Raw genomic sequence first — 17,409 nt, forward strand, 5'->3', positions numbered from 1 at the left:
AGGTATTAAATTGTTCATATTTAAATTCAACATTTATAATAGTTATAGCAGAAGGTATTCCATATAAGCTGCATCTATCTTGTTTTGGAACTATAAATTCTATCCTCCAAAAGGATTAGGCAAAATATTGTAGATGTATGTAGATGTACATTACAGTAGGAAATAGGTCCAAACCTCAATCAAATTCTTTAACAGGTCTATAAGCCAAACAAGGACGAAGGACAATTGCTTTGTAACTTTTGATCTGTCTATATTTGATCAGTATTTCTAAGTGCCTCTCTGTTTCATAAAATGATTCCTTAATTAAACTGCCTAAGCTTAAGTTTTTACTCTAGATAAACAGGGCAAAATATAAAATATGTATATTTGGTATATATTTACCAAATGTATATATCAAATGTTATTATAATTATGGTATTGGAATGGCTGAATAATTCCATAGGTAATTTAATCAGATTAGGGAAGAAATATCTTTTTTTTTTTTAAGAAATATCTTTATAGAAGATTCTGTTATTAGTTGGGAGAAGAGCCAATAGAAAAATTGAGAAAGAATCAATTAATTCTGTTATTTAGCCAGACTGGACTTTACTGAAGTATATTATCCAAACAAACATAAATAAGATTACCCATATCCTTGAGGAAATTACCATCACACACATTACAGGTAGAAGTTACAAAGGAAATCAGACAATACTATAAGGCTGGTCTTGTTTTGGAAAACTATATTCAGCCTAATGTTTATGGCTGACATACTTCTTCGACATTCTTACATGAAATAAAATTCAGTATAATACTACTGACTCACTTCATTTGGTTCATCTAATAGCATTATTATTAATTAGCAATAATACCATTCAAGATGGGGATATACTTTTCCAGAGTTTCTTTTCAAAATGTTCTTTAAGTTATCAATGGTTTGTAAATTAACAGCCAAATCCTGTAAGTCTTGTCATGAGTCAGGAAGATAAATTTCCTATGATTTTATTTATTGTATAAAAAAAAATTTCCTGCCCAAAAGTCTACTTGAATACACTACTTTTCCATTCAAAAATACAGGATGCATTTTCCATGTGATTCTCTTCTAGCAACTAACAGCTACCAAGCAAGAAAAGCCATCATATTGAGAAGCCTTAGTGATACAGTGGGAAAAAAACAAAAAAAAAAAACGCAATTAAAAATCAGACAGCAAATCGAAGTTTGACTACTGGCTCTGCCGTTTACCAGTTGTGTGACTTTAACAAAGCTATTTATCTAACAGCTGATCTGTTTCTTTATCTGAAAAAGTAAAGGGATAATTATGCCAAAAACAAAGGATTGCTGTGAGAATTATAGATAACAATACCAAGTTCTCAAAATGCTAAAAAGAAAAAACAATAACAACTAGAGTAAGACAGTGCTATACAACATATTCTAGATGCCTCTTCTTTTCCTTCAATGTAAGTACTGTTCAAGTCTTTCTTGTACTACAAAATGAATTATGTAACAAAGATAAAATTTCATCAATTTTAGTTTGTGAACCTCAAGGTTCTAACTAAGGCTGATCTTTTCAAACCTACTCATTTATTAAATTCTAGCTATGTCCTTAGCACTTTTCTCATACATTAAAAAAAAAAAACCCACTGTAAAATTCTCTAAAATTCCTATAAAATCTCAGACCCTAACAGATAGCAATGAGAAGAGATTATCAACCCCTAGCCTTAGGAGTCTCTTAAAGTTTGATTTCTTGAACTAAAAGACTTCTGAAAGCTGTTAAAGAAGAGCCCATTGGAAAACAAAACAAACCACAAACAGCAGTATCTCCCTTTCTCCTAATCTGATCCCCTATTTTCAGTTTTAGTTCTGTACTAAAGACTTGAAAGCAAGCAATTCCACTATGAATTGAAGCAACATAATATATACTGCAAAACTTCTTTGAGGCTTTGGTACACCCAAGTAGGGAGTAGTTTTACTTTCTAAACAAGTAACAATAAAAGATGGGTATTAAACATTCTCAACAGAAACCACCTCTGTTTATACATTTAAGAGCAACTGAAAAGTAGAGGCTAGTGCCACTCTCTCAAAATGCTTTCAAAGTTAAATTCTATCACTCCAAAATGAAAAGTTACAAATTTGTTTTCCTTAGATAAATCCCTGTGAAAATAATTTCTTTTACTGGTAATTTACCTAAGAAACTTTTTGGTTTATTAACAAGGGTCCTGAGAGGGTAAAATAACTTTGGACAAGCCATTTAACCTCTTAGGCCAGTGCTCTCTATATTCTTGCTATTCAAAGTATTCCACAAACCACAGAATTGACATCACTTGGGAGCTTGTTAGTAATGCAGAATATCCAGCTTACTGTAACCCTGTATAGGAACCTACTGTAACCCAGACCTACTGACTCAGAATCTGTATTTTATTAAGATCACATGTGATTTATATACATATAAAAGTTTCAGAACCACACTTACTATTCAGTAAGGGGGTGGGACTAAACGATCTTAAGGTCACTTATAACTGATGATTTTTTTCAAGAGAAAAATAGATCTGACAACACTGGAGCCTGTATTCTCATGTGGCAACAGTAGGCAGGAACTCGGTAGCAACTGCCCCATAAGATGGGGCATGCACTCTCCTTGGCTCCCCAAGTCCTTATCCAGCCCCTCCATGTACTCATGTCAACTGGTTGGCCCCTATCTAGCCACTGAACTAAATTAGATACCAAACAGGATTGAGGAAGTTCCTTTTTCAGTAAATAAGAGAGGCTTTCAGGGGTAAAAATTCATTAACTATGAATGAATAGTTTTAGGTGAAAGGGGAAAGGAAATAAACTGTTCATTTACCTTGATGGGAAGTAGTGAGGTCCAGGTAGGAAGTAAGGGTGATGAAAAGAGAATCGCGGTGGTGTCCCAAACAATGCAGCTGGATGGCCAAGGGGTGGGGGCTGGTAGACGTGTGAGTGTGGAATAGGAGGAGCCTGGGAAATTGGAGTACTTCTGGGACAAGTGGAAACGCTGGGATACTCCTTGGGAGGTTGGATGGTTGAGGTTGCAAATCTGGAATGGGCAGGACTTGCACTAGTCGGAATCCTGTTGGTGCTCTCCAGAGAAACAGGAGTGGGTCTCTTCACAGAGTGATTGACTCCAGAATGCAGCCGATGAGTGTCCGCTTGGGAGGGCCCAGCAAAGCGCTGGGGTGGGAGTGCTGGGCGGAGGGGCAGACTTGGAGCCTGGACAGCCACCTGGGCAGTACTGGAGACGCTGGGCTGGAAAAGCGTGATGGGGCTTGGACGCTGGACTGCAGGTGTGGGCCCCTGGATGGTCGGTGGAGAGTCACCTTCAGAAATAAAAACAACATAGGTCAGGCATGAATTGAGTCACTTTCTATTTTTCCTTTTTTCAGCAGAACTTAATGAACTGTATAACCAGAAGCTTCCACTAATCATCTTACCTAAGAACATCACCACTCTATGTATTTCATAACATCCTGAACAAACTGAAGCCATCTTGTTCATTTATTTTACATTCTTGTCTCTCTTTCCCACCGAGATTCTAAATGCCCTTTTCTATTTTGCTCATTACTGTATCCCCAGGGCTCAAAATTCTGCCTGACACAGAATAGGTCCTTAAAAAAATATTTTTTGGATGAATAAATAAATGAATAAAATGTCTGAGTGAAAGACAAATACAAATGCTGGTATGTATATATAAATATTTCTAAAAGAAATAATATGAAACTATTGATAGTGGTTCCTTTTAAAAAGATGGTCATCTGGAAGAGGAGACAGGGCCATGGGAAGCCAGACTTTCATTTTATACCTATTGGGACTATTTGAATTTTCTATTCTCTAAATATGTCAATTTTATGTATTAATAGATGTTTCATCATAACAGTATGGGTCATTTTTTAAATTTTTATACTCTATGATAAACTAAATTATGAATGACATTTTTAATTGAAAAAAACTAAAGAAACCATCAGTAAAATTATTTTGCTTTATTGCATCCAATGTGAATACATAAGGAAATTCCCCAAAGAGACTATGGCTTGCCATAGGTCAGCAATTTGTGACAAATAGGAAGGAATATTATTGCAGCATGGCAAGATAGAGATAGTAGAATTTTTAGAGGCAATTAAAATAATCATGTATTTTATTTTTTTGATCCTGAAGAAGAAGGACTGCTGACTTACTAAGTTACTCAAAAGACACATTTAGCCTAAATTTAACTAAACGTCTCCAAAGAAATACAGAGAGAAACCAAAGTAATAGATTCATGATTGAGTTTATTTCAGTGCAGTTATGTCTCTTAATATAGAAGATGCAGTCAAAGAACAGACTCTATGGTTAGAAATGTTTCTGTCAGAGGCCAAAAGGATTGTCAATCTTCTCTCAGTCTTGGCCAGGTAACATGTCCCTCTCCTTCCTTCTTGTTCCTCTTCCTTCACCCTTAAACCTGGAGGTAGGGAATGAAGAGATATATCCATCTGCTTCAAGATGGCCTCTGACCCAGTGAAACAGAGGCAACACAGTGTACAGATAAAGCTGTCATGATTTTCAGTTAATGGGGTTAAATGGACTAGCCCTCCCATATGTGAGGCACAGGCTTTAGGTCTTTCTGATGCATAAAGTAATCTCCCTCTTCATGTTCCCTCAGAAACTATAAATCTATCACATATTATAAAAGTAGTGTAAATCTGCAGGTCTGCCACCCTTACCACAATCACAAAACTGGGAACTCAAGAGCAGGAACAGTTTAATTCATAGTAGTAGCCCCATTATCTGGCACAGAACCTGGTTAATAACAGTTAAGAAAGGTATGTATAACTAGATGAAAGAAAAAACAAACAAGCTTACAGCTGACAGAACCTCTATCTCTGATCTTGTACAAAAAAATCTCCTCCTCTAAATACATATTACACCAGGCTGACTTGTAAAATCTCGCAAAGTTTTATTCACTGAATTATCACTGCACTCAAGACATCTGCTCCTAAAATCTACCTCTGATGCAGATTTCTTTTCCTATGCAGTATGAAGTTAAGTAAGCAGTGTTGTCTACCACTTCTGAGACTGGCCCATAAAAAAAACTCTCATGCACAATCCTCCAAGCTCTTAGTCCTCAAAAAAGAAATATGCTCTTTTTAAGCAAAGGAAACAAAAAATTATAGGAGCTGTAGTTACTTCAGTTACTGAAGAAGAAAGGGACTCAATCTTTTAGCTGATATCAAATGTCCTTTTCTACCAAAGATATTTTTTATAAAATAAAGGGAACCAGTGAAGCATAAGGTGATAAAATCATGCACTCATTTACTTAAACATTTACCAAGCAACTAACATTTTGACCTCAGGTAAAAAATCAGATACATAGAAAGTTATATGGAAGTATAATAAAGATGTCCTAAATGTCAAAATTCAGGTTGCTATACCAGGAGGTTAATGCCTACAACACCTAATCATCACTGATAAACTCAGTGAATAGGGAAGACTTGTGGAAAGGGCAGAGATCTAATACATCACACTGTAGATAAGGTATGGAAAAGACTATCCAGTCACTTGGTTTCTCTCCTACTAGCACACAGCTAGGTTACATTTTCCAGCCTGCCTTGCAGTTACGAGCGGTCATGTGGTTCAAGCTAACCGATGAAGTAAGTGTTGTATACCACTTCTGAGACTGGACCATAAAAAACTCTCATGTACAATCCTCCATGCTCTTTTCCCTCTGCAAGTTCATGCACACTTGGATACTACATATCAAAGACGGAAAAGCCATAGGGTAGAAGAAACCTGTGTCTATGAATCTCTTGGAAGAAAGTCAGAGATATTTATTTTGGACTTTACATGCATAAAAATGTAAACCTTGATTCTGTTTAAACCATTATGTTTAGGAGACTGTTGAAGCAGCTAGCATTATCTAATTGTAACATGAGGTAAAGAGCAGAATTTTAGATCTATAGTACACTATGATAAGAACAAAAGAAAAAAATTAGTTATTAATAGCTGTCCATAGTTTCGGCAAATCCCTCTCACCCATTCCTAAAGAAGACTCCACTACCTGTGCTGAATGAAGGATGTAACCAGGCTTTTGTTGTGTGACTGGGATGAACAGAAAGGAGTAGGGAATGGCAGAAACTGAGGACAGATCAAATTTCTCTACAAGAAAAAGCTGTATAGCAGTAGAAAGAAGGATAGGAAGACCAGCATATGGCTAAGCAGAGAGAAACAGAAAAAGGAGGAGAGAGAGAGAGAAATAGGGTAAGAGTCAGAGACATAGGGACAGAGATGGAAAACGGAGACTTGGGAAGAACAGTTAAATAACTGCTAAGGACAGTGGGGCTTTGGGGAGAGAAATGGTAAAGAGGAGCCCTAAGAAGACTTAGTATAATTTGAGCCATATGATTCCTCCTCCTTTGCTCCACAAGAAAACCCACAATAATGAGCTACATCACTTTTCAAGGATCTGCAAGCCATATCTTTGTTTCTTCTGAACATAAAACTTTGCAAGAACTGATCTTAAGACAAGGACAAGATAAGATTGTTTTTGGATTACAAAAATATTAGAATGTTGGAGGTTTTTTGTTTCATTTCTGTTAAAAAAGAAGAGATGGGTAAACCAAAATGATATTATATGTCTATGACCAAAAAATTAAAATAGTAGTAAACATTTTTAAAGTCAAAATTTAGAGAAAATGTATGAATTCAGAAGAGTAAAAGATATTAACTGAGTTTAGATGTAATAAGGAAAATTCATTTCAGGTTGCAGTAATAAAATGTAAAGAATGAAATAATCTCACCAGAAAATTCATAAATATATAAAACTAACATCTGAAAGCCAGCCTAAAATAAATATAGCTTCTACCAGATTTCTAGAAGCTTTTAAAAAATTAAACGTGATCAATTTAATAGAAGAATTATACAAGAAAGATCTTAATGACCCAGATAACCACAATAGCGTGATAACTCACCTAGAGCCAGACATCCTGGAATGCAAAGTCAAGTGGGCCTCAGGAAGCATCACTACAAACAAAGCTAGTGGAGGTGATGGAATTCCAGTTGAGATATTTCAAATCCTAAAAGATGATGCTGTGAAAGTGCTGCACTCAATATGCCAGCAAATCTGGAAAACTCAGCAGTGGCCATAGGCCTGGAAAAGGTCAGTTTTCAGTCCAATCCCAAAGAAAGTTCAAACTGCCGCACAAATGCACTCATATCACATGCTAGTGAAGTAATGCTCAAAATTCTCCAAGCCAGGCTTCAACAGTACATGAGCCAAGAACTTCAAGATGTTCAAGCTGGATTTAGCAAAGGCAACGGAACCAGAGATCAAATTGCCAACATCTGTTGGATTATACAAAAAGCAAGAGAGTTCCAGAAAAACATCTACTTCTGCTTTAATGACTATGCCAAAGCCTTCGACTGTGGATCACAATGAACTGTAGAAAATTCTTAAAGTGATAGGAATGCCAGACCACCTTACCTGCCCCCTGCAAAACCTGTATGCAGGTCAAGAAAAAGTCAGAACCAGACTTGTAATGGACTAGTTCCAAATTGGGAAAGAAATATGTAAAGGCTGTATATTGTCATCTTGATTATTTTAACCTATATGCAAAGAACATCATGCAAAATGCCAGGCTGGATGAAGCACAAGCTGGAATCAAGATTGCTGGGAGAAATATCAATAACCTCAGATATGCAGAAGACACCACACTTATGGCAGAAAGTGAAGAGGAACTAAAAAGAGTCTCTTGATGAAAGTGAAAGAGGAGTGAAAAAGTTGGCTTAAAACTCAACATTCAAAAAACTAAGATCAAGGCATCCGATTCCATCACTTCATGGCAAATAGATGGGGAAACTATAAAAACAGTGAGAGACTTTATTTTCTTGGGCTCCAAAATCACTGCAGATGGTGACACAGCCATGAAATTAAAAGATGCTTGCTCCTTGGAAGAAAAGTTATGACCAACCTAGACAGCATATTCAAAAGCAGAGGCATTACTTTGCCAACAAAGGTCCATCTAGTCAAAGGTATGGTTTTTCCAGTAGTCATGTTATGGATATGCAAGTTGGACCATAAAGAAAGCTGAGCACCGAAGAATAGATGCTTTTGAACGTGGTGTTGGAGAAGATTCTTGAGAGTCCCTTGGACTGCAAAGAGATCAAACTAGTCAATCTGAAAGGAAATCAGTACTGAATATTCACTGGAAGGACTGATGCTGAAGCTCCAATACTTTGGCCACGTGACGCGAATAGCTGATTCATTTGAAAAGACGCTGATGCTGGGAAAGAGTAAAGATGGGAGGAGAAGGGGACGACAGAGGACGAGATGCTTGGATGGCATTACCGACTCGATGGACATGAGTTTGAACAAGCTCCGGGAGTTGGTGATGGGTAGGGAAGCCTGGCATGCTTCAGTCCATGGGGTCGCAAAGAGTTGGACATGACTGAGCGACTGAACCAAACTGAATTTAACATAAAATTAAAATGCTGGCATAACTGGCATCAAAGACATTTGATAAAAGGAAGTATCTAAAAAGTATTCTGGACTATTAAGCTGTAAGTACTTTCAGAAACTGGAAACAGGAGATAAGCTCAATATGTGGGATTAAACATGAGAGACAAAATTAGATTTTTGGAACTACAAATACTGGCTAGGAAAATAAGACTGGTAGGGATAACTAAAATAAAAAGTTTATAGAAGAACGAAGGTTATTTTATATGATAATGTTAAAAACCCAGAAGGAAAAAAATGTGCCTTAAAAATCAAAAAGTTGTTATGGCTAACTGACCAAATCAAAGTTAAAGTGAAGTTGTCCAGCCGTGTCTGACTCTTTGTGGCCCCATGGGCGGTAGCCTGCCAGGCTCCTTGTCCATGGGATTTTCCAGGAAAGAATACTGGAGTGGTTTGTCATTTCCTTCTCCAGGGGATCCTCCTGACCCAGGGTTTGAACCCAGGTCTCCCACATTGCAGGCAGACTCTTTACTGTCTGAGCCACCAGGGAAGCTTGACCAACTTAAAGAGTACCCACAAAAAGGAAAGATGTTTTTTTAAAATGAAGAGCTCGTCCAAATCTGTAAAAAATAAGACAAAGTGTGTAAGTGAGATGCAAGTAAAAATTAGTTTAAAAGAAAATTGAAGAAATTACATCTGTGGGACCTTAAAATCAATAGTAAGTGACTTTTTAAATACTTTTACAGAAAGAAGAGATTCAATGGAATCAATGGGAGAGTCATTAAGGTGTAAAAGTCAACTGAAAGAACAGAGAGACTCAAAACCCACTTCCTACTAAAGAAGACCTTAAGAAGATATCTGAACCTAATTCATTTTCACAGCAGATAGTTTAAAAATATTATATCAAATGCAGTATAATGGCAAGTTCACATAATGTTCTAATCCAAATTGATAAAATGAATATATGAGATCTTAGGTGGCATTAACCTAAGAGCTTTAAAGAAACTCAAAAGTTAGAACTGAGAAAATATTGGATGAAGTAGATACAAATGGTCTGCCAAAAATGTTAATCCAAAGCATTTTTGGAAAGTCAACATAATACCAGGTTATCAGAAGTAGTGAACTTGTTTTTGCAAGTAGTAAAGCAGAGACATTACTTTGCCAACAAAGGTCCGTCTGGTCAAGGCTATGGTTTTTCCGGTGGTCATGTATGAATGTGAGAGTTGGACTGTGAAGAAAGCTGAGCGCCGAAAAATTGATGCTTTTGAACTGTGGTGTTGGAGAAGACTCTTGAGAGTCCCTTGGGCTGCAAGGAGATCAATCCTGGGTGTTCACTGGAAGGACTGATGCTGAATCTGAAACTCCAGTACTTTGGCCACCTCATGTGAAGAGTTGACTCATTGGAAAAGACCCTGATGCTGGGAGGGATTGGGGGCAGGAGGAGAAGGGGACGACAGAGGATGAGATGGGTGGATGGCATCACCGACTTGATGGGCAAGAGTTTGAGTAAACTCTGGGAGTCTGTGATGGACAGGGAGGCTTGGAGTGCTGCGATTCACGGGGTCACAAAGAGTCAGACATGACTGAGTGACTGAACTGAACTGAACTGAAGTTTACCTGAGAGCCATAGTTTGGTGAGTTGATTTTCTACACTTGAAAAGCTGGTGAAATCTATACAATATATTTGTATACAAACTTTTCTAGAAAAAGAGCAAATTGTTTCTGTTGAGATAAATTATACCTCACTAACTTGGTATCTTCCTTCCATGGAAATAAGCAAGTTTGAAAAACACAATTACCATGACTTCATATTAGAATATAAAATTAGTTGAACAAACAAAAAAGGAATGATATAAACATTTGTATCTGTAGATAATGAGCATTTAAAGGTAGATTTTAAAAGTAGATTTTCTAAGGGATTTGTGCTACAATTTTTTCTTATTTAAGAGTTTTATAAATGATTTAGAATGTAAAATACACAGTGACATTTCCAAATTTGCAACTGATACCAACTCCTCCAAGTACTATATGCCAAGCCGATGAGTAAAACTAAAAGAACATATTTCAAAAGCTGTATGATTGGGTAGCAGAATAGCCAATAATTCTCATCGTAACTATTGTATAACAATTATATATATGTAACTATTATATATGTATAATAGTTATATACATATATATATGTGTATATATAATAGTATATATATTATATATGTATAATAATATGTATAATAGCACTGAAAAATGGATGCTTTTGAACTGTGGTGTTGGAGAAGACTCTTGAGAGTCCCTTGGACTGCAAGGAGATCCAACCAGTCCATCCTAAAGGAGATCAATCCTGGGTGTTCATTGGAAGGACTGATGCTGAAGCTGCAACTCCAGTACTTTGGCCACCTCATGTGAAGAGCTGACTCATCGGAAAAGACCCTGATGCTGGGAGGGATTGGGGGCAGGAGGAGAAGGGGACGACAGAGGATGAGATGGCTGGATGGCATCACCGACTCGATGGGCATGAGTTTGAGTAAACTCTGGGAGTTGGTGATGGACAGGGAGGCCTGGCGTGCTGCAATTCATGGAGTCACAGAGTCGGACACAATGGGCGACTGAACTGAACTCATTATCATATAACTATATATATACCTGGGGAAAGAATTCCAAAATTTTATATGTAAAAGATAATGATCTTTTTATAATTTGAGGTCCAAGAAACAAATCTTTACTGATACTACCTAAGAAGAAATAAGAGAAATTTAAAAAGAAAAAAGCCAACAAAAAAATACCTAGATTTGATTACTTTGTATATGGTTCTAAAAGGCTTCCTATTTTGCTTTTCATACTTACATAAAACTTCATGAATGTAAGAGCTCTACCACTGTTTCCCCAAACCTTTGCTCAGAATTGCATAAAGTTAATATATTGTATGAAAATGTCAGCTGCCTCAAGTTAAGAACATTGATAAATGTGTTTCTGAGAGGAGAAAACATACAGCATTTATTTAACTGTGGATAGAATGACATGGAAGAAAAGCCGTGAAAAAAGGTGTAAAGAGAAGAAACATAAATGATAAAAGCGTAAATCATAAATAACATAACATTACCCAAGGTAAGTTTTTTTTTTTTTTTTTAAAAGCATAATTAAACCCAGTTTGAATATAGAATTAAAAGAGATACTACAAAATAGCAAAGGTACTGGGAGAGGAACAGGGTGATAGGATTAGCTTTCTTTGCCTGGAGTCTGGATACTCTTGATGCGGCCTTGTTGGTATTTATGACTATGATACACAGGAAAAAAAAACTGAAAATGCCTAAGTTCCTAATAAGTCAATTTTAAAACTGGAAAGAACAGCAGTTTTAGGACAAGTGATAGTAAGCAGGGAATGTATAAAGCTCTGCCTAAGAGATGACTAAAATAGGCTCTGGAAGAACAAACTAATGATGGATAGCCCTATAAAAGTTCTTAGGATATTAAATTCTCAATTTGGGGTTCTTAAAAGCAAAAAACAGGAATGTTGTAAAGAACTGATAATAGAGGAGAAATTGTAGGGAAAGATAATATAATGAACCAAATATCTGATAGAAGATAGATTACTTACATTGCTTTTCTAGAGCAGCAAAAAAAAAAAAGGTCTTAACAGGTCAGTCACCATTATTAAATTCCAGGACAGGATGCCTCATACCTCATCGGCAAGATATTCTTTTATGCTAACACTAAAAACACATTCCTATTTCCCACTGAATTACTTCAGTCATTTCCTGCATTATCTGCATAATCTATGGACTCATCCTGATTTGCTTAAAAGGTCTGACATGGAATATTTACTAGTCTGGCAAATCAAGGACTTTGATGTCTACTGAAATTTTTTCTTCTCTGATTTAATGTTTTCACTTTCTCACTTTTTGATTTTTTTTCTTAATATTGTTGTTTAAACTCTTAAGCTATAAGAAGCAAAATTTCAAGTTAAAATTATCACATAAGCCATTACAAAAATTATAATCTACAACAAAACCAACTCACCAACTGGATGAGTGATGGTGTTCTGTAGGCTGGGAATTACCACAGAGTAGGTAGGTGAGCGATAAGGATAAATTGTTGTTGGATTTGTAGAGATGATATTCTGTGTGGTGCCAGAAAATACATTGGAAACGCTTAGAGGGAAGCGTTTTCGCTTCCCTGGACGAGGTTGATAAACCCAACCTAGAGAAGAAGATTAACCATTTTTAATTTGAACCTACAAATCCTATTTAGCCTTTAAACAGTTTTTTTCACATTAAAAGTCCAAAACACTTCTAAGTCTTAGTTGTCTAAAGTACCTTTCCCACTTCTATGATACTATTTCTGTTCATTTCAGCATATCTATCCATATGGCTCCTAGCTAGTGGCCAATGTTGTTAACTAATAATTCAAAGGAAGACCAAGAGCAAATGTCTTTTCTCCAAAGACACATAATGAATTTACAGTAAAATCAACATTAAAGGCACAGAGTCTAATTCCAAAGTTTTTCTTCTACCTATTAAAAAAAAAATGCCCCAGTAAGACGCTATTTGTCTCCTCCCATTTTTTTACTTTCTGTAAGATACAATTATCTATGTCTTACAATGAAGCGGCTACTAATGACCAGTCACCATTTTTATGCCTTCTTTAGGAAAAGTCACTCTCTTAGACTTGGCAGTCTCCAAATCCACAAACCACCCAATTTCCTTCTAAACTCAGAAAAATGGAATTACGGCAGTTGTTGCCACTGTACAAGCAAGAGAATCACTGGTCCCCTGTAACCATTACTCTGACCATTCCCAGCCTGAATCTCTCTGCTATTACTTTAGGAAAAAAATTCTTTTCCCTCCAAGCACAATGTGTTGGTCATACCAACACATATTAAGCTTTTACCAAGCTTAATAACAATGTCCTCACTGCTGGGGAGAAAGTCAGAATTTATTTCAAACTATATCATGATGAGGATAAATTTATCAGGCAGGAGGCAGGACTAGATTCTTATAACCATATAATATTAAAATGGAGCTTGGTGCTAATGTCTGCAGTGTGCACTGCATATTTTTTCTGTTGCTACAATCTGAACACTTCATTTTCTAATATATTTGAAATATCATAGCATAGAACTCTGGATCTTCACCTTCATTAAATTTATATTTTTAAATTAAATCAAAACCACTGTAAAACTGTATATCCCCAGGTTTGCATTAGTAGGCAAATGTAAGACCAGATCAGGTTTGCATTAGTTGGCAAATATGAGACCAGATACTGTTCTACTTTGTTCTGTTTAAGAAAACTTATGTCCAGTATCAATTCAATCATTACTACAATATTAGCCATAATTTTCTCTATTGTACATATCAGACCATAAGAAAATTACATTTTATCTTTCAATCTCATCCTAACCTATTCTTTACCTAAATAAATACATTTAAAAGAAATTAGAAAGAGGCCTTGTTCATTTCATTTGATTACCAGGAAATTCCTCTCTGTGCTTTTCTTTAATCTTTTGCGCTTCATCATAATAGGGTTTCTTTTGTTCTTCACTAAGTTTGTTCCATTCTAACCCGAGCTGGACACTGATTTCTGCATTGTTGGCTGCTGGGTTAGCTTTGGCTAGTGCTGGCCGGTGGATCCTTGCCCAAACCATAAATGCATTCATGGGTCGCTTCACATGACCATTTCTGTCCTTACTGAAGGGAGTATCTGGTATTCCTACATGACAAAAATTAAAAGACTAAATTAATGTGCCATGCACACACACAATTTTAAAGTGAAGTGCACCTCCAACTATATTTACTTTTTAAATATACGGAGAAAATATTCACTTCAATATAGCCAAAGAACTGCCAGTATTCCAGAATTCCTCATAATCCTTGAACTCAGCATTCTAAACTGTGGTTTAGAATGATTGTTCTTTTCATCAGAAAGAATATTATTATTGAAGACACTGTAAAATGTTGGCTTATTACTTCCTTGAGTTATAGTAATGCCTCTAACAACAATTAACATTTGGCTTATTTCCCATTAAAAATATTCTATTAATGGGGAACAGGAACTATAACTTATTCATGTCTATAATTCTAGCACTAGGTGGGTGTACCCTAAAAGTTTAAAGGAATTCACTTACATGCCGCTGGAGTGCCCATTCAAGCAAAAATACTTATAATATTATAGTGTTAGTTATATTTCATTATTAAAGTGAAACACCTGCCAAGGTGGGTCATTAACACTAGTCCCATGTCCTGGGAAAAAAGAGGAAAATAATAAAGGTGACTTTTTGAAAGTCACAGGGGCAACTGAAATTACAATAAAGGAAGCTGTTTAAAGTCACATTTCTTATATAATTCATCAAAAGCCACTGTATATAAATTTCATATATTGTTTCTCCTTAAGGTTACTTGACATATAAAATTTTAAAATGCACAAAGGATGAAACAAGTATTATAAAGAAAGCTTTCCCTTTCTCTCCTTTAGAAAATGAAAACAAAGTTTAAAAATTACTAAAGGTGAAAAGCAAGAGGGTAGGGAGGGAAGGAAGAATCAATAAAGAAAATAAGAACAAATACAGTAAATATAAAATTAGTGAAAACATAAAGTGAAGATTAATATGAATTTCCACATTTACTGGCATAATAGTCTGTCTGAACTAAATCTTAAAATAATAATTTTCTAGCTATGTATTTGGAAATAATGGATAAAAATAAGATATCTACTTGTAATTGTTACTACTATAATTATGGTCTTTTATTTGAAAACTTTTACTTTCATTTTCTGTATTTCTGTAAGTCCTTAGCTTTTAGAATACTGTTACAATTAATTATGTAGTCTTATCTCCTAGAAACTGCTTACTCATTGTTAAAAAAGATGAATCATTTCTAAATCCATTATCAACTTCCCTTTTTTTCTAAACATTTTTTTATTAATACACGTAAAAATACTGAGCTACTATAATACAACATTTTAAAATGTTGATTATCTGCAGCAATATAAACTGAGAATGTTGTATTTACCTAGAAAGACTATTTCTATTTTTGTGTATAAGCATTAGTCACACCTAAATCTCATTTAATGAACCTTTAAAAAAATGTTATTTTTAATGTTTGGGAATCTTGAACGTGTTAGTGTATTTTACTGGTATATGTACAAGTCAGAAGTGATACCTGTGCAGACTCTGCCCTGAATCCATGATTTTATTTTTCTAGTTTAGGCTTCTCAACAGCTGATATGTCAGCTATGGGGCAATAGACGAAGTTTGAAAACCAGATTGATTCCCCTGCCATCTAATACCTGCATCTGAGGGAAGCACCGTGAGCGGGACATCTTTGGTTTCAATTTTTACAGAAGGCTCCAATAAGGACTGCATTTTAATAGGCACTGGTGTCAACGGGACCTTGGTCAATCGTATCAGCTCTGAAGGTGGAGGTCCCTGAAACTGGATCCGGGCCCCGGGGGGTACGGTGTGAAGAGTCAAAGGGATCCTGAGGTCTTGCTGATGTGGCCCAAAGGCACTGGACGGCTGGGTCAGGATGACATCCTTGCTGCCATGGGCCAGGCCATTGGACGCGGGCTCTGTACTGAGCCTGCAGTCCTCTCGAAGTCTCTCAGGCGCCTCCGTTTTGATGACTCCTTCTCTGAGGACTGCCAGGCTTTTGCCTTCTCCGCCTTTTGCTGCGTAGCTCACGATCTCCTCCGCCTCCAACTTGCCCTTCTTCTCGTCCCCTCGGCGGCTGTTGAGGGGCCCGGAGCCTTCTGCCTTCACCGTCCTGGAGGTTTTCGGGCACGCCTCGACGGCCCTCCGAGGCCCAGTCAACAGATCCAAGCCGGATCCCGGCTCCTGCTTCTCCACCTTAACGTGCAACGCTCGGGGCTGCAACGGGTGCAACTCAGGCCTGCAGGGGACGCCCTCAGACGCGGGGGGCGGCGGCGGCAGCAGCAGCAGCTCGGGCCTCAGCTGCAGCAGCCGCGCCTGCGCGGGAGAGGTGGCGGCGCCTTCCTCCCGGGCCTGAGGCAGTGGTGGCCCGGGTGGCAGCAGTAACATCTGCTCCGGCTTCACTTGCAGCAGCCGTCGTGCCCCTGGCTGTACGCCCGACGCCGAGGCTTCCCCACACGACGAGGCGACGGTCGCAATGGCGGCCGCGCACGGGGTGGGCGGCGACGGACAGGGCTCCGCGGCCGCTGCCCGGAAGGAGGCGCCCTCGACGGGCAGCGGGGGCGGAGCAGGGCGCAGCGGGCGCGGCGGGGTCGCCCACGGCAGTTGGCGCTGCTGAGGCGGCTGCTCCGGCCTGGCTCTCTCCATGGGGGGAGGGGGACGCCCCGGCCTGGTCCCAGGACGGATTGTGAGCTCAGCCGTTTGTTGGCGACCTTCCCCCTCCCCCTTTCAGTTAAGACCCTTCCAAGGTCTTTGCTACCCAGAACCCTACGCGGTTCAAAAAGCAGTCCTTGGCCTTGGCCTCGCCCAATCACAAGCGTTCTGGTATCCCGGCCCGCCAATCACAGGGGTGTTCTCCGGCCCCTCCTGCCCTCCGCGCTCCTCTCGTGCGGAGCCCTCGAATCAGTCTTGATGGCCTGGGCCACGACACGTGCTACCCATTTTCCCCGTCTGACTCTCCCTCTCTTCCGGAGTTCTCTTCCGGCCGTTGTCCTTAGTTACCCCTCCCCCGCCCAGAGCGCCCGACAATGGCGTTGCCCGGAAACAGAGCTGTTCGAAGCCGCTGACCTCCAGGGGGTAAAGTCTCGTGAGTCATTTACTAGACCAGGAGATCCCGGCCGTGTATACGCAGTTTGAGCTTCCGGGATAACATATGGATCCAGACCCTCACGGGGGACTTTGGATTTATGCCACGGGAAAGGGCAGATTTTGCAACGTCTCAATAACCTTATTACTTAATCTTGCAGGGGAGAGTGTTGGACTTAACCATTAGTGCTAGACTTTACATTAATCACCACTCCTGTGGGCAAAAATACACCACTCATACTTGCAAAACACATCCCAAATTCTT

The 17,409-nt window shown here is 38.2% G+C and overlaps 1 protein-coding gene across 2 annotated transcripts in view; it reads right to left on the reverse strand.

Annotated features, from left to right (window-relative positions):
• SOX30 (SRY-box transcription factor 30) overlaps positions 1-16,706 on the reverse strand; it is a 39,094-nt gene extending 22,388 nt beyond the window's left edge. Inside the window, exons 1-4 of one of the 2 annotated variants that reach the window (XM_061149477.1) lie at positions 15,698-16,706; positions 13,883-14,122; positions 12,434-12,613; positions 2,822-3,314 (exon numbers count right to left, since the gene is read on the reverse strand). In XM_061149477.1, coding sequence (XP_061005460.1) covers positions 2,822-3,314; positions 12,434-12,613; positions 13,883-14,122; positions 15,698-16,706 — 1,922 coding nt within the window. The remainder of the gene's footprint in view (positions 1-2,821; positions 3,315-12,433; positions 12,614-13,882; positions 14,123-15,697) is intronic. The other variant, XM_061149478.1, reaches the window with a different exon arrangement.
• Positions 16,707-17,409: the final 703 nt, after the last annotated feature.

The sequence above is a fragment of the Dama dama genome, chromosome 9, assembly GCF_033118175.1.
Source record: "Dama dama isolate Ldn47 chromosome 9, ASM3311817v1, whole genome shotgun sequence".
In the NCBI taxonomy this organism is placed as follows: Eukaryota; Metazoa; Chordata; class Mammalia; order Artiodactyla; family Cervidae; genus Dama; species Dama dama.